Here is a 23855-nt window from a genome sequence, read left to right on the forward strand (position 1 = left end):
GGGTCAGCTGAAGAACATCTTGGGATGATAGTTGCAGCTTTCTTTTCTTGGACTAAACCTTTTCCTCCTCAACAAACTTGCCAGCAAGCTATTTAAAGGATTACTACATTTTGGCCATGACGATGCAGAATTTTCAATTTTCAGTTAACGACATACTGGGTGTTTTGAATAGGGCTGCTCTACCACCTGGGACAAATGCTGACGAAACCCTGAAAGAATGGCGGTCAGATGATTTGGCCAAGGCTGGTTTAGTGACTGATGGTTGCTTTAATGAAAGTGAATGGTTGGAGGAGATCGGAAAGGACGTGGTTTTGAAAGTAGCGTGTGCTTTGATATGTCCTAATGGCAGCTCGAAGGACAGTGCGTAGAGGTGAAGGCTTTCAAAGGAGTGAACACAGAATTCTCTATATCTGCTGGGCTTCTTGAGGGGGTCCAGGCTTCATCCTCCCCCTACCTTGGAGGCGCACTGTAGATCTGGACGTAACTGACATTAACATGTGAGCAAGACTAAAGAGGCATTAAAGGTGCTGTTAGTGATGGCTGGGGATGGACTAAGTGGTTGAAAGGAAGGTGCATGAGTACGCTGTTTGTTGCGTGAGTGGTAAGTCCGAGAAGGTTAGAAAGCCTGAGGTGGTTTGTAGGAAGGTTCCTAGACACTGATGGGAGGATGTGGTATTTGACATGTTGGGTCCTCCCATGTCTAGAACCATTCCGACATAGGTTTTGGTTCTCATGGATATACATTCCAGGTGACCTGAGATTTCCTTAGTTAATTAATTAACTACACGCATAGCCATTAAATGTTTGAAGATGGTGTTTGCAAGTGAGAGCAATTCTAAGCTCTTACTTACTGACAACCGTGTTCAATTAACTGTCCATGAGATGGAAGAATTATTGTAGAAAAGGAGGGATCACACATAAAAGGTGTTCTTTATACTTCCTACAGACCAATGGAATGGTTAACAATATTATAAACCCACTGAGGAAACTGCAAATGGCCAGTAGCATCAATCAATCAATCATCGGATCTGTGTAGCGTGGCTAATCACCCGTGAGGGTATCCAGGTGCTGAGGATCTTGCTGCAGAGGCTCAGTCGAACAGCCAGGCCTTGAGTCCTTTCCTGATTACTAGCAGAGAGGTAGAGCTCCAGAGGTGAAGAGGGACGTTGTTCCAGGATAAGGCCACCAGGTAGGAGAAAGAACAACCTCCAATGTAGCTTCAACGTATCCCAGGGATGTCAACGAGGTGAAGAGAGGCAGAGTGCGTTTATTCGGAGGGTTGGTGGAAGTTCAGGCAGTGGAACGTGTGGATCAGCATCTTGAAGTAAAATCTCTTCTGAATGGGGATTCAGTGGAATTTTCTGAGGTGGGTGGTGATGTGGGTCCACTTGGGATGATCGAGGATAAGTTTGGCAGCAGAATTCTGTATGATCTGTAGTCTCTTCAGGAGGTGTGAGGTGGTTCCAGCATAGAGTGTGCTGCCTTAGTCCAGTCTGCTGGTGACTAGGGCTTGGGTGACGGTTTATCTGGGGTCGACCGGGAGCCATTTGAAGATCTTGTGGAGCGTGCAAAGGGTGAGGAAGCAGGCGGAGGCGACAGAGTTGATCTTGTTTTTGTTATGGTGCGCCTACTGTCCAGGATGATGCCAAGGTTGCGGGCATAGTCTGTCGGCATGGGTGAGGGCCCTAGTTCAAAGGGTCACCAGGAGTCGGTCTATGGGGAGATGTTATTCCCGAAGATCAGTACATTTTTTTCAGTGTTGAGTTTCATGCAATTGTCTTTCATCGAGCTGCAGATGCTCATCAGGCACCTGTAGAAGTTGTCCCTCGTAGTGGCGGGCTCTTCTAATAGTGAGAGGATGAGCTAGATTTCATCGGCAGAGGAAATAATGTGCAATACATGGGTTCTGACGATGCAGAGGAGGATCAGGGCTACCGTCTTTCCTTGATCAAGTAAGGCTCTGATGTCGCTGGTGGCAGTGATTAGAATGGTTTCAATGCTGTGGTTTGTGCAGAATCCAGACTGGGTGATGTCCCAAAGATTGCTGTTCTCCAGGTGTTGCGTGAGTTGGCGGTTGATGGCTTTTTCGAGGACCTTGGTGGGAAAGGGGAGCAGGGAGATGGGTCAGAAATTGAGTTCACTGGGGTCAGCGGTGGGTTTCTTGAAAAGGGGTTTGACTTCAGCTGGTTTCCATTCCTCAGGGAAGGTGACAGTGGTGATGGATGCGTTGAGGATGTTGGTGGGTTCCTTGCTGATTGACTTGCTTTCCAGGTTGAAAATGTAGTGGGGACAGGGGTCCGTAGGTGCTCATGAGTAAACAGAGTTCATGATAGCAGTGGTGATTTGAGGGGTGAGATGATCCAAGGTGGTTAGTAGGTGGTCGGGGTTTGCATCTGTAGGAGCGACGAGGGTGAGGAAGTTGAGGGTGAGGATGTTGATGGCGGTGGGTTGGGGCTCAAAGCTTTTGCAGTTGTCAGAGATTTTGTTGTGGAAGAAGTCCACCAGGGTGACGCAGAGTTCTTGGGAGGGGTGATGAGGTTTTCGGAGACTGTGGGGTTGGGGAACTCCGACGATGTTGGATAGCTCCTTACTGCAATTGAAACTGGCCTCAATGCAGGTGGCAAGGACGTTTCCTTTTCATCCTCTTCAGGAGTTGGTGGTATTGGTTGAGCGATATTTTGAAGGAGGTCCGGTCTGGTGTCCTTGGCCGTGCACCATCTTCATTCTAGTTGCTTGCAGTTGCGTTTGTAGCTCTTAGTTCGTGGTGTACCAGTAGGCTTGTTTGGAGGGTCTCTTCAGTTTTGCAGGCTTGATGGGGTTAACTTTATTGGCGCACCAGGTGATCCAGGTGAAGACAGCCTATTCTAGGTTGATTGAGGTATTCGGGTGGAAGGCTTTGAAGGCGTTGGCCCAATGGCTCTCATACACTTTGCTCCAGCTTCGGTGAGGTGTGCTGTGGGATCTGGCGGTGGTGCCATGGGGACCTGTGATGGTTAAGTGAATGATATTGTGTTCTGTCCAGGAGAGTTCATTGACGTGGCTGTACTTAACTCTGTCACTGGCCGTGAAGATGGGGCAGAGTTTGTGTCCTGCGATGAGGTTGAGGTTGGTGACTAGTTGAGTGAGGCCAAGGGTGTTCATACTTGGTGGTGTTGTTAGTGTCATTCGGGTCCTCCAGGTGGAAGTTGAGGTCTACGAGGAAGATGTAGTGCTTGGAGTCAATGGTGAGTGGAGTAATGAAATCGGAAATGGCTTCGCAGAATCTGAAGCAAGGGCTTGGAGATCTCTAGGGGAGGGTGCCTCTGATAGTGGTTTTGCCATCGATGTGGAGCTGGAAGTTGAGATGTTCTATGATCGGGGTGACGTTATCTGCGGTGGTGGTGCACTGGATGGTTTCCTAGAAGATGACTAAGATTTCACCTCCATGTTTGCTGACACTGTCTCGGTATGTAATCTCGAAGCCGTTGGGAGTTGCTGAGGCAATGTCGGGTGCAGATTTAGGGTTTAGCCAGGACTCCATGAAGAAGATGATGTCTGGATGAGGAAAGTGATGGTGTCCCAGATCTCGCTGGCGTGCTTGATTGTGCATTAAGCACGAGGAATGGAGATATTTTATGGTTGGTGTGGCAGTGGTTGCCATATGTCAAGGTGCTCTAGTGTTGCAGGTGAAGCAGCAGGCAGGCAAAACAACATGTTCTATAGAGGAAAGGGTCCTGGGCGCGGAGCTTGGTGGCGGTGTAGCAATGGGTGGCGGAGAGTCTGGGTTCCTGCCGCTGGGCGTGGTCAAGGTGCAGACATAACATGAACAAGGACTGGAAAAGTAAGATCTTAAAAAGGGTTGAGGAGTACAGGTAGTCTCTAAATTCTTGCACAGGGGTGTGATCCTTTGAATTGTTCCACAGAAAGAAACCCTACATTTTGATCTATCCCCTTGGGTCAGAACATGCTCTGGAGATGAATAGAGGGAAGAAATTGGTAAGGAGTGTATGAAGAGCGACGAGTCTGCTCAGATGAGGAGGAATATTCAGTTTGGCAATCGACGTGCAAGTTAAAGTTGGTGATGAAATTGGGATTAGAGTTACCCGTGACCTGGTGAGAAACTTTCAATATTCTGCATAACAAAAGGTATTCAACTTATTCAAGGGGGCTGTCAGGTTGGAGAAAGGATGAATATGGAACCTTAATCGTGTGATTGTGCTCAAGAAGTAATTGTGTTCCAAGTCTCTTGCATTCCCCTTTGTTTCGCTTCTTTTTCACTGGTCTTTTTTCTTCTCTCCTTTTCCGGTTTGCTTTTTATTCTTTTTCTTTCCCTTTTTGTGGCATGTTATTTTGCATTTGGGGTCAACTGTCTTGTCTTTTTTTCTTCTTTATAATGGTATGTGTTTGGCATTCTCCCTTAAAATGTATAGAAATTAACTGTATACAGTTCCCTGAATGGTCTGCTGGAGAACTTCTTTGATGGTGTTTGGAGATTTATTTTCTTTTAATAATCCTTTTCCTTCACAGAAAGCTGTTGGGTAAGTTTTTGAAAGGATTGATCCAAAACTGTATGGCACATTCTAGATGAGCACTCCATGGCACATACTTGGAGAGCACCTTGTGGCACATTATATATAAGCACTTTATGACACATTAAGTGTAAGCACTCTATGGCACATCCTACGAGAAAACATTCTGAAATAGGACAATATGACGATACCCAATGGTATATTCCAGGAGAGCACCCAATAGCATATTGTAAGAAAACACGTTTGTAGCACATTCTTTGATATTACTTCAGTGTGCAATTCTAATAGAGTACTCTATGAAACAGTCTATGAGAATATGCAAATGTTATATTATAAGATAGTCTTTGGCCCAATCTATTAGTACACTCTATAGCACATTCTACTGAAGCACTCCATGGCATAGTCTACAAGAGCACTCTATGTTACATGTTATGAGAGTGCTCTATGCTATGTTCTACAAGAGCACTCTATGGTGCATTCATGGCGAGCACTCTGTGGCACATTCTAGATTACTCATGGCAGATTCTATGAGAGGAACACTGATATCAATTTCTAGGAGACCAATGATGGTGTGTTCAGGGGTCATTCTGTGGCACATTGGCTGACAGCACTCAATGATACATTCTATGGCAGTTCTCATGGCTCTCCGATTGAGTGCACTCTATGACTAATTGTTTGAGAGCACTCAGTTGTAAATTATTAGCTCTGGCATAATGTTTAATTAATGGGCACTAGTATTGAGACTGACTTGCAACATAACCAAGAAACTAGCTGATGAGTATGTGAAAAAATAAAATGACGCAGGGCTAATGTCATAATAAGTGAGACTGCATGTGTATCTTGATTTTTTTTATTACACAGCAGTTCTTTCAACTTCCTGTGCCACATAAGTGCAAATAAAGGTTTGTTTTGAAAAATATTGTAGAATTCGGTTTTAAGTTGTAACACTGGCCAGGGTTTGAGTATGGCTGACTGAGGGCAAGATTTATATTTTGGCGGTAAGCATACTTAGTCGCCACTGAGTATGGTTACTGCCAAGATAATGGTCCGCCCCCACTGAATTTGTATGTGGCGGACCATAGGTTTAATCAAAGAGGAGACTACTCCATCTCTGCCGTGATACAACCCCCAGAGCCATTGGGGGCAGACCTGTAATTCCAACCTCTAGAGGTCAGTTTTCACTGTCCGTCCCCACTAGGAAAACCCTGGGGATATGGGTCAGCGAAAACTGCTAAATGTTCACCTCGCCTTGGGAAAAGACTCTCATGGTGAGAGGAGCACGGTAATTATTTTTCCTCCAAAAAGAAAATCTCGTTTTGGGATTTTCTCTTTGAAAATTAAAAATTAAAACTGCTTGGTGCAGGGATCCTTCATGTTGACTGAGCCCTGCAACAAACAGTGAAATACATTGACAGAAACCGCCGTGACAGCAGTTCCTGGCGGTTCCATGATGGAATATCGTTAACATAAATATCGTCAGAAATAAATATCGTCACTAAAATATCGCTTACATTAATATCGTCATCCTATACTTAAACAAGGATTCACACAAATATCGATTTTTTTTTATCGACAACCCTAATATCGTTCACACTAATATCGACAACATAAATATCGACTACTACATGATCGACTTTATTTTAAATAACATGACCTTAGACATATATATCGACTACACTAACATCGACGACCTATCTGCTTATAGAAATGTACAAAAAATATCGTCTTTTTATTACCAACTCGATATGCACTATTCTTTTATTTTACACACTTTTTTAAACTATTTTACTTTACAAAACTATTCACACATATAATTATTTAACGGTTTTCTAATTCAAAATAACGTTCTCGACCAATGATTTTGAAATTTCACTAATTGAACCAATCAAAAGCTACCATTAATTAACTCACTAATATAAAAACAATTATACACTTAACGTAATTTACCATTTTTGGGCCAAACTTGGAGAAAAACGGTTACCTTGCTGAGAGAAGAAAATACAAACCTACGACTACAACTACAAAACGTCATACTACACTTGAAGTAAGTAAAATCCCATTGCTTTTTTCATTCGAACTTAGCATAAAGTAGATAAACTCCCTAAATTAAAAAGTGTTATTCTTTAGAGTGAAAAAAGAACATGTTGAACTTATCAACAACGACCAGAAACTTACATGTAAAAACATTTATTAACTACCTTATCCATGTCTACTTAGATAGCTGACAAAAATTATTTAAACTTGCTAAGTAAATGTACAATTTACTTCATATATTAACAACTACTATCATCCAAATACTATAAGTAACACAATGATTAGAAAAAAAAAATGAATGCTGCGCTAGGTTGCTGTCCAGTAGCACAGGCGCAAAGGAGGATAGTTCAGTTAATCCATGAATGTATAGGCAGCATACGTGGCAACTGCTTCCAACAAAAAATCGTTTGCAGGGCCACTAAAAGTCTCAGCCATCCAATTAATTAAAGAAAAGGAACATACGTGTTCTTCAACCATCGGAGCCTCTAGCACAATCAGAGGGCAACCGGAATGTTCTTCTAAATAGCTCATAGCCAAGAAGTCGTAGGCAGCCGTTGATATGTCCCAATTACCCAGGATACCATGCGCCGCACCACAAGCCATAATCCGGACACCAGAACAGGCCAACTCGTGAGACACTAAGGGCCTCATCAGTCGATCGAAATCCGGCACCGGAGACACCGTGTTGGTCAAGCACAAATTCAAAGGGACAATCCAGGCAGTGAAATACAGGTTGCACGCAGGTGAAGTAGGAATACCTGAAGGATAATCCATATGCCAGGCTTAAAGTCGCCAATGGCAGAGTACCATAAAAGTCAAGCATCCTATCACGAAGAAGATGCAGACGGGACAGGTGCTCGTGTGGCACAGAAACAGCAGCGATTCCGTAGTATGAAAAGTAAAAGCAGCACACCTGCCACCAGCGCCAGAAGCAGCGGAACACCTCCAAAGATGCTCGAGAAAATCGAATGAAAAAATGCCGGAATCACACCAAAAATAGTTTGGAAAGAGGTCACGAGGCCTGAGCCTACAAGTTTAAAAAAATGAGCCAGGCCGGTCGTGGACGAGGCATTGAAAATAGTTAGGATCAAAGCTCCGAAATGTAGGGGGAGGTCAGTATTCAAAACCGCCTGTACCTCAGTGCGCGTATTAGCAACGTGAAGGACAAATGTTTCACGAGAGGAAGTCAATGACACCTCTTTTTGGGACAATACAGCTCTTATTCTGCTCAACTTGTTGAACTCTGCTTTCAAGGTTGGAATCGAAGGTCAGATGGAAACATCCAGCCGCCCGTGCGGGGGTGAAAAGAGAACATTATTGCAGCAGACAACCCTCTGCGATACAGTTACTATATATGGGATTCCCACTAACATCCCGCAGCAAGCTTCATTATTCAAAATTAAATAACTACTGTTTGCAAGCAGCGTCAAAGAAGGCGTAATCACAGGCACTGGGACACCTCGTAGGACGCAGGCCAAAATCGGGGCTTGTACATTGCATGCACCGTGTAATTGAATGTGCCTACATACCAAGGAATGATCTGGTGTCGTGGTACATTCCTCACCCTTCAGATAAACCTCAGTTCCGTCCCTAGTACATCTATACGTAAAGGGGAGGGACCAAACCTCATGTATGAAAGCGGTGGCCAGCTGTTCATATCTACCCAGAGCATAATGTTTCATACAAGACGTAAAATTAAGAAGTGCGAACGGTAGAGTTATCAACCCGTGTATAAGCCACGTGACTGAATTGATTTCCGCCACAGAGAAAGGTAACGGTTCTAATTTTTCAATATGTAATAATGAATATGTAGCATCTTTCATGGACATAAATAGCTGCTTATCAGTAATGTTAAAAGGAATGAATAACGATGTAGTGCTCAAATAGTCCCAAGGGACCCTCCCTGCCTTTAACGTCTGCAATGTCCATGCAAACTGCATAACAGAACGCAACTGGTTTTGACCATTATATAACACAGACATATCATCATGCACAATATCAACAACTGACGAAACAATATTATCTAATGTATAAATTCTGGAAGAGAGAGTGCTAATGCTGTTATCTATAACGGCTAAAACCTTTTCCATGTTTGCTTGGTCAATAGCTCTCAATCTTGAAGCCGCCTCAATTTGCGAAAATTTCCACACTTCGTTGTAAATAGCATACGCCCACCTTTTGGTTCTGCCACCCACAGGACCTTTAACAAAATAATTCAAATCTATTTTGTCATGTAACTTCGATAAATGAACTTTGACAGATGCTAAGGTGGAATGTCGCAGCCAGGATTGACATAACTTTCCCACAGAATATGTAGTTACAGTATGTGACGACTCAAACCGAGGGTCTACGCGTTCCAGAGGACTAAATACCCTTTTGATCAAAAATAAATTGTAAACTCAGGGAAAGTTCTGGATAGTAAACCATAATAAATTACTATTCTAACTCCAATCCAACATAAGTCAGGGAAAGTGCTGGATAGTAAACCATCATAAATTACTATTCTAACTCCAAACATAACATAACTCAGGGAAAGTGCTGGATAGTAAACCATAATAAATTACTATTCTAACTCCAATCCAACATAAATCAGGGAAAGTTCTGGATAGTAAACCATAATAAATTACTATTCTAACTCCAATCCAACATAAGTCAGGGAAAGTGCTGGATAGTAAACCATAATAAATTACTATTCTAACTCCAAACATAACATAAGTCAGGGAAAGTGCTGGATAGTAAACCATAATAAATTACTATTCTAACTCCAATCCAACATAAGTCAGGGAAAGTACTGGATAGTAAACCATAATAAATTACTATTCTAACTCCAATCCAACATAAGTCAGGGAAAGTGCTGGATAGTAAACCATAATAAATTACTATTCTAACTCCAAACATAACATAACTCAGGGAAAGTGCTGGATAGTAAACCATAACAAATTACTATTCTAACTCCAATCCAACATAAGTCAGGGAAAGTGCTGGATAGTAAACCATAATAAATTACTATTCTAACTCCAAACATAACATAAGTCAGGGAAAGTGCTGGATAGTAAACCATAACATAAGTCAGGGAGAGTGCTGGATAGTAAACCATAATAAATTACTATTCTAACTCCAATCCAACATAAGTCATGGAAACTGCTGGATAGTAAACCATAATAAATTACTATTCTAACTCCAAACATAACATAACTCAGGGAAAGTGCTGGATAGTAAACCATAACAAATTACTATTCTAACTCCAATCCAACATAAGTCAGGGAAAGTGCTGGATAGTAAACCATAATAAATTACTATTCTAACTCCAAACATAACATAACTCAGGGAAAGTGCTGGATAGTAAACCATAATAAATTACTATTCTAACTCCAATCCAACATAAGTCAGGGAAAGTGCTGGATAGTAAACCATAATAAATTATTATTCTAACTCCAATCCAACATAAGTCAGGGAAAGTGCTGGATAGTAAACCATAATAAATTACTATTCTAACTCCAAACATAACATAACTCAGGGAAAGTGCTGGATAGTAAACTATAATAAATTACTATTCTAACTCCAATCCAACATAAGTCAGGAAATGTGCAGATTAGTAAACAAAATAAATTTTTCTATCTAAATTATTTTTTAGACCCTATTCCCCTATAATACCAAAATAACGCTTCTTCAATATTAATTTAATATTTTTTATTAATATTAAAAAATAAATTTCATGTAAAAATTTTAATTTCGATGTTAAATTTTGATTTCATGATAAATTTCTAATTTATTAATATTTTATACAATTTTTAAAGACTACATTTTTAAATTACTACCCACCCTAATCCCCTATAATACCAAAAACCCGCTCCTAAAATGTTTATTTGAAATGTTTAAATTTAATTACAAATTTAAATTCGTAAACAATTAGAAATTTAAAATTAAATTTTAAATTTCTTAATTATTTTCTAATTTGTTTATATTTTATAATAATTTACTATTCTAACTCCAATCCAACATAAGTCAGGAAATGTGCAGGTTAGTAAACAATATAAATTTTTCTATCTAAATTATTTTTTAGACCCTATTCCCCTATAATACCAAAATAACGCTTCTTCAATATTAATGTAATATTTTTTATTAATATTAAAAAATAAATTTCATGTAAAATTTTAAATTTCGAGGTTAAAATTTGATTTCATTATAAATTTCTAATTTATTAATATTTTATACAATTTTTAAACACTACATTTTTAAATTACTACCCACCCTAATCCCCTATAATACCAAAAACCCGCTCCTAAAATTTTTATTTGAAATTATAAAATTTAATTACAAATTTAATTTCGTGAAGAATTCGAAATTTCAAATTAAAATTTGGATTTCTTAAATATTTTCTAATTTGTTTATATTTTATAAATTTTTTAAAAACCAAATTTTAAATTACTACCCACCCTTATCCCCTATAATACCAATAACCCGCTACTAAAATTTTAACAATTCTTTTGTAGAAAATATTTTTTTACACATATTATTACTAGTAGGAGTTTTGTAAGTTTTTTAAAAACATAATACATATTTTTTTATAAATTTTATAACAACTTATATTTTTCTATCGATATTATATGAAACGACATTTTGATCAACGATATTCTGTTCATCGATATTTTTTTATGACGATATTTTTGCCATTCTCACGAAACGATATTTTTTAAAAAGATATTTTCTATTACGATATTTTTCACAGTCGATATTCTTACCACGATATTAATGCTAGTCGATATTTTCCCGTCGATATTCTATCTTTATACCGTTCCTGGCAATGCTTTATAAAGGACCACCACCTTGGAGATCATTTATAAATTTGGGGCGGTCCTTCCACAAGGGTGACGGGGCAATTTACTCCGTCACCATAGTGGATCAACTTGCTGTCCGTCAGTAATTAAACCGGCCTCTCAATCCTGTTGCTTTCTTTAGAATTCTATTAGATGGATTACTCGGTTTGTGTTTGAACTTTTTTTTCTGGCTATAGTGGACAACCTGTTTTAAAAAGGTGCATGCATTTTAAAAATAAAGATGCGTGGAAGTGCAGAATAACTTTGGTTGTGTGGCCACGTGAGGGTGGAACAGTGCTGGAGAGTAAAAGATGCAGTGTGTGTGCTGGTAGTACAGGTCCAGGGTGGTACCTCAATGCTGAGTAGGTAATACAGTGCTTGGAACGGCATAGTTGTGCTGGTAATTTTGGCACGTGCAATGGTGGTACAGTGGTCTCTGTAGAGTAGTGCAGACAATAGTTTGGCAGTGTGGGGTGGGTACGGAGGTATTCGGGGAGGCAATGCTATAGGGTAGTGCAACAAGTGTGGCCATGTACAAGTGACAGTGTGACAGCTCAGAGGTGGGCATTTATGGCTACGAGAGTTGGCTGGTAATGTGGTAGTCTGGAGGAAGACAGAGTAGCGCAGAGCTAGTACAGTGGTAGGGGTAACAATGCAGATCTTGGCCATCATATGGCAGTGCTGGAACCGTTATGTGATACGGTGTGTGGTAACATGGGGCTGGATTGCTAATTGGATGCAAAGTGTGGTGGTGGGGTGCTGTGGTTGATACTGGGGTGCTGGGAGTGCTTTTGGGATGGTGGTGGTGTGGGTCTGGCAGTGGTGTCGTGTGAGATGGGGCAGTGTGGTAGTATGGAGCATCAATGGAGCATAGTGGGTTAGCGTGAACGTAGCAATTTGGGATAGTAGTGGAGTTAGGGTTACCGGATAAATCCATAGCATCAGAACACAACTTTTCCAGTAACAGGATTTCCTTTTGGCTAAATTGAAACAAATCAGTAGCAAACCCTAAGAATGGGCTGATTTGGCAAATAAAAGTTCTGGTGCTGGAAACAAGGTGTGTAAAGTCACAAGGAATCATCTAGTAACCCTAAGTGCAGGAGTGTAGTGCAGTAGGTGATGGTGCAGTAGTGTGGGGTGTTAGTGGGAGGTTGTTTGGTGCTAGCAGTGATATTGCAGACGAGGAGCTAGTTGCACAGTACTGGGGGGAGTACACAGTGTTTGGTGTCATTGTAATACTAGGAGTGATAGGGCAGTGGTAGGGTGGTAATGCACTGAGAGGGTGATTCTGTAGTGTTGTGCCATGGGTGACAGTGTAGGCACATGGGAATTAAGAACAGTAGTGCATGGATTGTAGAGTAGTATTGTGGGTAAAGTAGTAGTGTTCAGATAACCGTGTGAGGTGGTGGTGAGGTTGTGTGGTCATGTAGTGTGGGCTGATATTACTGGGTTGGTAGGGATGTACAGTGGTGAGTGATTGTGTGCTATCACCCACATATTTCAAGCATGTGGCAGTACACATCTGTGATAGCAGTGGGTTTCTAGATGTGGTATTGGGAGTGGTTTGTGGTTCTGAGGTTAGAACAGCTGCGCAGTATGGTGAAAGTGTAGTTCTGGAGTGGTGGGAGAAGTCCTGTGCTCAGGAGAATATGTGGCAAAAGGGTGGTTTTAGAGTGCTTCTGCGGCAGCAGTGTTGTGTTGCAAGGAAGCGCGGACAAGCCAGTGCTGATGAGAGGTCAGGCAGTGCTGGGAGTAGCAGGGTGTGTGGGGCTATGGAGGGAGAGCAGTAGGGATAGTAGTGCAGTGCTGGAGAACATAGTGTGGTGATGGGAGTGGCAATGTTGTGTGGGGCTTGTAGTGCAGTACTTAGGGTGCAATGATGGAGTGGTAGCTAAGCAGTGGAAAGTGGCTATGTGGTGGTTGAGGTAGTGGTTTAGTGCTCGGGGCAGTGTACTGCCCGCAACATGGCTACCTCATTACTATTGGTCCCTGTGCCTGACCTACAGCATAGCTGACAAACTACACAGGAACTTCCTATAACTGCTAACACTCTCTCTAGGCAAACTTAAATAGAAACCCCAACAAAAATGATGTGAGAAATGTCATCCCATGAAGCATTGCTGAAAGTACATACTATACGAGCCCAGTAATTCTAAAGAACATCTGTTCTGTAGCCCAACACCTGGCCAGATGTTCTGCCATAGTATCTTATGGTCATTGCTCTCTGATACAATACTTGAGGAAGGTTTTAATCGTTGGCATAGTAGACTGTGCATAATATCTTACAAATGTGTATTTGTGCAGTAATCTCTGGCAAAGGATTTGCTGTGTATTATCAATGCCTTGCTGTGTATTATCAATGCCACACTGTTCTACAACTCCCTGTCACAGTATTATATGGGACGCTGGTCTTTGGCAGACTTTCTCTTGGCTCACTATTCATGTGGACATGATTTCTTTTGATGATGTTGTTCAAACAAAGCACAATATACCTTGTGGCTGCTATTTCAAATACAACTGGACTGCAAATAATAAAAGAAAAGGATGAGCATTAACTGTACTGCTGACAACCCAGGTGCTATGGGGAACATTACGCAATCCTCAGACACACCCAGGTTCATGGCCACTAGCCGTTTGGAACTTCCTTCCATAAAAATAAGTACAAAATGCGGGCCAGGAATAGGGACATCCCATATCATGTTAATCAAACCGATCCTCTCATAACATTTTCATTATAAACAACAATGAAAATAATAATATTAATGATAATATCATGATAATTTCAAGATCCTACTTAATTTCCATTTTTGTCTGCATTAATCTTCAAACAATTTCACTCCTACCTGTAACTGGAAACAAGTAATTTACCCAGATCTAGGGACCCAATAAGGGGTGCTACAAAAAGATGCAATTCTGCGTGCCATCAGATGAACGGCTACAGTTCGGGTCATGTGTGGCTGTAGATACCAACTGAGCAATGCTGCTGACAGGACTGGCCTCTGGCACACCCAAACTGTTCTAAGATTCCATCCCGGGGCAGCCATTTAGATCCTGAGGTGCTTAACAAGAGGGGCTATTGTGAAGCAGGTCTTGTTTGCCATAACAATGGAAGTTAATAAATGTGATTAGGTTTGCAGTGTGTGCTACACAAGAAAATACATATTTTATAAGCTGGGCTGGCTTTCATCTGAAACATGGGAGTAAATCAATCCTTACAACTGAAAAAGAGAATGCCCCCATTATTTTGGATAAGGATAATATTACACTCTTGTCCTTCTCCACTAATCTGCTTCATTCACTACTATCTCTCAGCCCATTCTCTTTAAGAAGCTATCCAAGGGTGAGTGTGGGAAGCGGTGTCCCTATGGTGCCTAGACTCCTTGCCAAGAGGCCTGACCCCACTCTTCAGATCTTCTTGAAGAAGTCCCCATTATGGAGCACCTAAGCTCCTCCCTCGTGAATGCATGCTACAAGGTCATCTCATTAGTTATAGTTTTGCCTCTGGGCTGCGTGACCTCTTTGTTTATTATTCTCCCTCAACACTTTTTGTCAAAATTGTAACTCAACCAGAATGTTGATGTCAGACTTTCCCCCTAGGATTGCTATAAAGTACAGTGCTTCTCACAAATGCACACAAGGATCACTTGGAGTACCTAGAGTTGAGGTACAAATAAAAATGTAAGCCAGAGACAACCCTCAGAGCACTTCAATGTCCTCCTTGACAAAGATATTCTGGAATACTGACTCCCACAGGGGCGCAGCTTCAAGGGGGGTGTATGGGTTGTGACACTCCCCCCAAATAAATGCATTCCTAGCTTGGCAGTTGGTCTTGGAGCCCCCCTTCTGGTCTCCTATCTCTGTGTTAGTTTTTCTCATCATTCTGATGTCACTCAGAGGTTTTAACTTGTTCATCTTTTGGATCAGGAATGCAAGTATATACAGTGACCAGTTTACCTAAAAAGTAGTAAATCTGCACCGATATAAGAATTCCTCTAATGGATGCAAGTTTACTCCTGCTTAGAATTCACAAACATTGGCAGCAGTAGGCTTGGAAAGCCGTGCTAGTCTCACGATTCCAGGCGTACTACTGGCAATCAAACACCCAAAAGGTGATGGGACGAAAGCTTGCAAATAGTATAACCACTGGCAACCGCTCCAGTTAGCATTTCAAATTATCGTTAGATAGAGGGCCTGGTTTAATGTTTGGTGGACGGAGTGAAGGCAAATAGGGGGCGGAGGACTTTACGTCAGCCATCCTGACTTTACTCCACCAGCAAAATTTAGAGATGTCCACCATCATTGTGGTTCCTGTAAATGTTGGGAAAGTTTGACAAATAGCTCCGTCAAACATAAAGGCCAGTTTTTCCTGTAGTGGGAGTTTGTTTTTGAAAAATAAAAAACTAATGACCCTTTCACCATAAGAGCTATCTCCCATGGTATGGGTTTCATTTTTCTTTTTTTCTTTTTTTTTTACTGTCCCTAGTCCGTCAGGCAGTCGGAGAAATGTTTAAACAGTTGGAGTAAATTTGACTTCATCTGTGTAAAACTTGCATTCTACCCGACTCATAATCAAGCAAGCAGACCTCGAGTTAGGAGGACAGCTTACCCTATCACCGCTGGGATGGAGTACCCTGTCCACCAAATGCTAAATCAGCCCTAGAAGCTCACCTAATTCAAATCAATACTGACCTTGCTCTTTGTGGGAACAGTCCATGCAAACCTTGGCCATTTCACCCATTCACCCTGAAGCCCACTGCTTTTTTAGTTGAGAAATTTGAGATTCACCCCCCCCCCTCCCCCGAATCTCAGTCACTAAGCTACACCCATGCGGTTCTATCCAACTAGGAAAGTCAGCACATTCTAAAAGGCCCTTTAAGCGGAGAAATGTATTTTATGCATTTTCTCCCTTTACAATCACACAAATGAAAAAAGAAAAGAAAATGTGCACAGTGAGATAGAAGCTAAATAGATGTTTTTTCTGATAGGAATGCGAAAATAATAACTTAATTACTATAAACGAGGCACAATTAGACTAGTTAAAAAGATTGCAATGAAAAATCTAAATTAAATCTTCACATATTGGATGACATAATCTTATGTCAGCCCATAATAAAATCTTTAACTTGTTAGGTGGCATAACTTTACAACCACAGTTACTCGTAAGTGGTTTAAAGGAATACTTGTGCTTTTCCACACATTCTTGGTCAGCCCCCACGCAAACACTAATTCAGAGAACACCTTCCACAGCCTTGTTGATAAAATCCATGTAAGGGACCATTGTAGGCATCATGATATTTTGAGAAAAAAATGGCACCTGTACCTCAATTATAATTTCAAAAAGACGAAATAGCACAACCATATCCACCTTCCAACTTTCCCACACAAAAAGCACATTACTTGTCTAACTAAAGAACCTCCAGCTACTTGATGAGTTCCACTGAGCAAACTGTCATCATCCATCCTCTTAAAGATGCAAGAATCTTCATATTCCATACTTTGCCATCACTAAACTTAGCTGAATTCCTCAAAACTTCAGTCACTTCAAAAGGAGCCATGAATTTACAATCCAATCTAGTTTGGAAGCGTTTTTTTTTTTTAACCTTTCCTTGTCTATATCAATAGTCCCACTTCAGTGCTGCCATTTTTACTCCATGTCTTTGATCATGATATCTTTTATACAAACTTTGTGCTCTCCTAATATTCTCCGACATCAATTTAGACAACATTCCACAAAATTATTTTCAGTCGTTGACACAGATTATCCTTTGTAAAAGCTTCTCTTTCTCTCATAATAATCAATAGTACATACCTAGTCACTGCGGGAGTAACTTTAACTCCAAACCATTTTTTTTACCCTTCCATTTCCAACTCATATGATTTACCCTGGCAAGGTGAATTGGCCCCTCCAGTGACTGGTTAAATCTTTCCACCGCACCATTTACCAAAGAATGGAATGTCTGGTAAATGACATCATTCTTCTTGAAAATTTTGTAAATCAATTGTAATCTAAACTGGACCTTATTATCAAAAATCTCCTGCATTGTTAATCCTTTCCTAGTTAAGACTTCATCCAAAAACTGTAGGACAGAAGACACATCAGATCTATTAATGATCCTAACATTTACACACTTAGAGAAGATAACCTCCCTGTTTTCATCTTGAATAAGGCCCATGAGATCCACTCCAACAGTATTCCATGGTAACCGTGGACACTTAATAGGATATAGAAGTGGTCAGAAGGTTTGATAAGACTTATCCGATTTGCAGCATTAAACACAATTATGTATGTGCCGCTCTTTCTCTCTCTATGTCACCATCCAAAGCTAACCACCAATTTGTAATTTTGATCCTTCGTTTATCTTTCAGAATAACGAGATGCCTATAATCTTGGGTCTGACACTACTTGGAGGAACAACTCTACCACTTCAAGATACAAGCTGATTTATCAGAAAGTTCACTTTTGACCTCGTAGAAACCCTTGCATATCGCTTCAATGTTCATCTTTTCTGGCTAACCACCACTCACAAAACCCCTTACTTGCTGCAATGTTGCATATTTTAAAAACAATCAGTTTTGCTAACAGTATTTAACTCCTTATCATCCACCCATGCAATTTTAAATTCATCCCAGGCAGCCACCAGACACTCCTTTATAGTCAAATGAATTCTACTTTGAATCAGCAACCCGAGTATTGACACCTGGGTCTTAAGAAACAGAAAAATTGAAGTCCTGTAGCCTCATTGAAAGTCTTGGTTTCGCTAGACCCTGAATTGTTACTACCTTGGTAAGTGGCTTATGATCAATTTTTACAATAAACTCACTAAAACATATGAAACACCAAAAGTGTTCGATAGTCCATAAACAACCTAAAGTCTCCAATTCTTTAACTGAGTAGCATTCCTCAGTTGGCGTGAGAGAGGGTAAAGCTAATGCAACAGTAATTTCATGACTACTACCTTCACTTTTACTCAAAACCTCTCCAAGATGACCTTGAACTAGAATCAGTAGTAATGAAGCCCTTAGAGCTAGGATCAAATCCTTAGAAAGACTCAGCCTCACAAACCCTTCTTTAAATCATATCAAATACTTTATTGCACTCCTTCGACTAAGAAACATTGCATTTATTCTTCAGAAGCGGAGTTGAAAAATACTTTCTCTAAAAAATGTACCACAAACTTACAGTGAAACTCCACTAGTCCTAACAGTGACCTTAGATAATGTTTGCAACTGGGAACAGGAGCATCCGTGATGGCATCCAATAATTCCCTCTTGGGCTTAGTGCCCTTGCGCCTGATCCCATGTCGCAACCAGGTGACTGCTCCCACAGCAAACTTTCAAATGTTCTCAAAACTCTTGAAAATCTTAGACATCAACCTCAGAAGAAAGGCAGCAGCCACAGCTTGTTCAAATGGCATTCTTTTGAAGCATAAACACCAGAACGTAGTACAATCTCAGCGTTTCTTATGTAGAGGGACCTGGTGATATGCAGAAAATAAGTCAATGACAGAAAACCAACTATGTCCTTTAGTCACTGGCGATAAATCATCAATTCAGGGAAGGGGGGAGTTTATCCACAAGAATGTTTGTAAACAAATTCCTTTACTTAAACGCACACATGAATCTTACCATTTACCATACGTGCTATTACCAAAGGGGAAACTCAATCAGAAACCTCTACAGGCTCAAAAAGTCTGCACTAAGAATCTTTTCCAATTGCAATTCGACTTGAAGAAACCAAGAGGCATCAACACAGTTGCAGACCCAGGAAGTGATCATTCAACTTTGAATTGCAAATACAAGTGCAACTTTGGAGGGTACGTGTTAGTTTTCAGGAAATTACACCCAATCCTGGTTTCTGAAGAACAGTCGCCTCTACTTTTCAAAGGGCTTGGGGATCACCTCTTCAATAGAGCTTGTAAACCATTAAGGCCACTATTTCACCCGCCCCTCATAAAACCTTTCAAGATGCAAGTGGGACAATGTGCATTTTGTGGGTTATCCAGTCACTATATGAGAGATCAGAATACAAATATGTACAAAGCGTTCCACTGCAAAGGGTACCTTCATATTGAAGGCTAGAAACAATGATGACTGTATCATCATAGAAAGAAAGAGATCTAATACTTAAAAAGACATTTATGATTACTCGCATCTTCAACAACAGAAGAACCACAGTTAACATACAGATGCCACAAAGCAGATTGGAAAAATAGCAATGAAATTGATCATTTAACAAACAGAGGGCAGGCTCCACTTCCATCCTGGCAAAAACGCCATACCAGATAATGTTAAGGGAAACAGAGGCCTCAACACAGTTGCAGACTTGGAGGGGATCATCCACCTTAGAATCGCACATAAAATTGGAACATCGGAGGGTAACTGGTAATCGTCAGAAAGTCAACATCAAATCCTGATTTCTTCAAGAACAGTCTCCTCTACATTTTAAGTGTGTTAACCACAATAGCAAGGGGACCTGTCTATTGCCTCGTTCATGAAAAAAGATGGTATTGATAGGTCAGCTGCCCACCCCAAATATCTCATTTGAAAGGGATACATATATTCTCTTCTGTAGAAGATTTAAACAAATGCAAACGGTTTTTCAACAATATTTGCAAACGTTTATAGAAGCAACGGAAAACATTGAAAGAAAATGTAACAAAAATGATCAGGATTTTAATTTACAAGGTTTAACATCTTATAGATTTGCCTTCTTTTTTAATTGCATACATTATTAGGTGGGATGTTACGTGGCTTGATATAATTTTACTCCATAGAACATCATTGTAGCTCACAACACAGTATTAACCCAGTATTTGAAATCATAAAGATTAATTCACCAAAACAATAACATTTACTTGTGAAGAAAAGGTACCTGTAAACATCGCATAGAAATATGGACTGCAGGCTGCTAGGACAACTCGGTGGGCATCAATCTCCACATCTTCTGCCACGATTACTACATCACAAAGCATTTTTTTACTGAAAAAGAAGAAAGAAGATCACAGTTTTTCGAATGCATTGTTAAAGCAATGTACTATTGAAAGACTTGCAGAACCTACCCAGTGAGAAAAGAGTAGAAAGAGTCAACGAAATAGGCTCATTGTGGGATATTTCACAGTCTATTAAAATGTGAGCATAGGAGGAAAAGGTGCCCTTTAGCCAGGTTCCAAGACCAATGTCTCGTTCGTATGGATCTCAGCTGCATAAGCAATAAAGTTTTAGGGCCTGATTAAGAGTGAACGGTACTGGCACGGTACAAGCTACACACTAGTAAACACTGGTACGATGCAGAAGCACCCTGCCAGTACTGTGCAACTATGAGAAATCCCCACCGCATGGGGAGTGACTGTGGATTCAGTTTCTCCTGATCAGATGCCAAATAGAACTTCAATTTCCCTAGGTATCAACACTACTATTTACCACCTGCTCTGAGCAGTATGTAAATGGAAACAGGAGTAGCTATGCGGGGCAGGGAATCGGGGGACAAAGGAGCCTGGTGCAAGGCAGGGGGACCCATCCATTCTCCCCCTATGAGCTTATGCCCACAGCCCCAGCTCGATTCTCATGCAGATTTACCGTACTGATTTTGCAGGTCATAACTTTAAGCCTGGTGTTGTCCTACCTGGAAAGTCTGAATGTTTAGGGATAGTTTGGCCATTGCATGTCAGCTCATTGTTGAGTGGAACAGTCACAAAGCTTTTAGTTTAGATCGCTCAAGACCAATTAATACAGAGGCATATTGTTTTAATTTGGCCCTTAGTGTTTTTTGTGTTCTTTTGTTTTAATGCCCCAACCTCCCGGCATCTATCCTTATGAAAGAAGGAAGATTTGATTTACTGAAGAAAAATTAGAGAGCGCGTCACAAAGATTTTACCGGCAAGCTTGTGGCACATGGGAAAGGAAAAAGATGGTGGCCTCGGGGCAGAGATGCTTCTTGCTTGAGGGCATCCATTAGAACACTTCCAGGCAATCTGATATGTGTGGCTTGAAACTGGGAAGGGGGGACCGGCAAACTGAAAACAAGCTGCCGCTGACCAATGAGAAACAAGAAATGTGACTGCTGATGAAGGCAAACAATTGTAAGTAATGGGTGGGCCCTGTTTTTTTGTCAATGAAGGTTGTGGCAAGCGACCATGCATGCGCTGTCTAAGGTGAGACCTAAAGAGCTTAATTCACTTTTTGCAAAATGTACTGCCACTTCCCAGGCCTGTAGATTTCAGTTTGCTTATGCGTGAAACTTGTTTTTTTGCCTTTTTTTACTATGTTTTTTACAAGCCTAGCAAATAAATGTTTTTTTAAAGAACTATGCTAATACAGATACAGATTGATTAAAAATGTATTAATAAAATAGGACTTCAAGTAGTCATAGACGGTTCAAACAACTACACAGTATAATTATTAATTCAGTATTGGACATTACAGGAAATGTGGCTTATTGGTTTAATTGCTTACTATAGAGAAGTGAGGTTTAATCACACCTTTCCATTTGAGAATTGTCTTTGATTTTCTGAATCCACTTTATTTCCATGAGCCTCACATCTCTCGCATAAAAAAAAAAGACTAACCCATTGTATTCGGCACTCAAGACGAACTGTAAATTTACTACAAGCCACAAAACAGCAGATGCAGAGACACTGTGTGTCGCTCACCGCAAGTCACAGTGCAAGAACACACAGTACATTGTATATATTCACTGAATACATTTTCAATTTGAGGAATACAAACTGAGTTCAATGCCTTCCAGTCCTCAAGGGATGTTGCTAATAAATTGTGGAACAAGCAATAATTTGGTAATAGAATGCATTCAAGTCAAGGTAAAAGCCCGAACTTGGCCTTTGTAGGTGGAGCCTAGGCAGTGCATGCACAACCTTCAAACATGCAGCCTTCACTCTATGAGCTTTCATCACGCCCATCACTTTTAATTGATTCCTTTGTGTGCCTTTTAAAATTCCTAAATTTACGTTGGTGAAATGTTGCTATTTGTCCCACCTTTAGGTGAATTTTTCACTTTCATGGCTACTAGCCCTGTTACATGTTCCCCCTACTCTTTTGTTTATATATGGTTTGGTCAGCGCACTAATTTTTTCTTTGAACTGGTCCCACGCCATTTGTTTTCTTTGAACTGGTCCTGCGTCGTTTGTACACCTGATCTGGTACAAAGGGAGTTAAACCATTGCCTTAGTATCAATCGGCATTTCCTGTGCCGCCTGTTCACCAGATACTGTTCAAATACAAAGAAGATCAAATCTTCTTGTACAAGTGTTACCCAGAAGCGCGTTAAAAATCTCCTAGTACAAACGTTACCCTAAGGCACGTTAAAATAGCCCCACCTGTTTCTCGTGTAACGGGAAAGGCTATGTAGAGGGTTTATTTCTGTGTACCTTCACAAAACATGAGTTGCCCACCAAACCCACTTCAATCTACAAGAGCTAGCTTCACCGACATGTTGTGGGCAAGAAAATAAAAAGAGTTAACAGACAAATAGCTATAAATCTATGGCAGGCTGCGGTCAGCCAGCTGTGTCTCTCTGGCTCCGTTCCATGGGATTCCAGTTCAGGGATTTGCGCGCCGCCTGCTGCTCGGTGTGTTTGAATGTGAAGACAGCTTTGTGTATGTGTTCTAAGTTTATGTTTACGTTTTTTCTAGCACCTTACGGCGATTGGTGTGAATAAACTACTGAATATTTACATATTAATTTCATAGCAGAACTGCAGCGTGGGCCCCGAGCTCCGTATGCATGTCCGAGGCCTGCGTTTACAAAATGTATTTTAAAAGCACATAGTCGAGACTGGCTTGCTTGTATTCCTGAATATTTAAATGTTTATTATATTCCAGCACTGAAGAGCTAGACCTGTCGCCTTGCGTGTATGTCTGAGGGTTGTGTTCACAAGAGCACAAAATATATTTTTTTATAGCACCTTATTCATGTTGGTGTGCCTATATTCTGAAATATCTAAATTATAGTTGAACCTCAGAACCAGTGGGTCGGGACCCAGCCCCGTATGTATGTATGTCCGAGTCATATGCTTATAAGGGCGTAAAAAACATTATCTTGCAACTCCTGAATGAGGTTAGTGTTTTGATGTTATTTAATATATAAAATATAGTTTCATTCCAGAACAGCAGCTTCGCACCTCTGCCCCTGTATTTTTGGGCGGGACCAAAAATATGTTTTTAATAGCACCTCTGGTCATCTGTGTACTTATGTTATTGAATAGTTAAACTATAACTAAATCCCCCATTCGGAGTGTTAGACCTCAGCCCTTGTGAATCTGTCCAAGGCTTTTGTATATAGGAGCCTAAACATAGTTTTAATGGTGCCTATGGATGTTGGGTGCTTCTATATTATCAAATATTTACATTATAAGTTCACTTAAGCGCCTCATTAGCGGTAGTAAGCGCTATATAAAGGCAAATTCAATACATCAGAACTAGAGCGTTTCACCTCTGGCCTCATCTGTGTGTCTGATGGTTGTGTCTACACAAGTCAAAAAAT

The 23855-nt window shown here is 40.6% G+C and overlaps 1 protein-coding gene across 3 annotated transcripts in view; it reads right to left on the reverse strand.

Annotated features, from left to right (window-relative positions):
• The window catches only part of KLHL3 (kelch like family member 3), a 529889-nt gene that overhangs the window by 370175 nt on the left and 135859 nt on the right, over positions 1–23855 (reverse strand). For all 3 annotated transcript variants that reach the window (XM_085617962.1, XM_085617960.1, XM_085617961.1), the window contains exon 3: positions 20232–20338. In XM_085617962.1, coding sequence (XP_085474088.1) covers positions 20232–20338 — 107 coding nt within the window. The remainder of the gene's footprint in view (positions 1–20231; positions 20339–23855) is intronic.

This window comes from Triturus cristatus, chromosome 7 (genome assembly GCF_964204655.1).
Source record: "Triturus cristatus chromosome 7, aTriCri1.1, whole genome shotgun sequence".
NCBI lineage: Eukaryota > Metazoa > Chordata > Amphibia > Caudata > Salamandridae > Triturus > Triturus cristatus.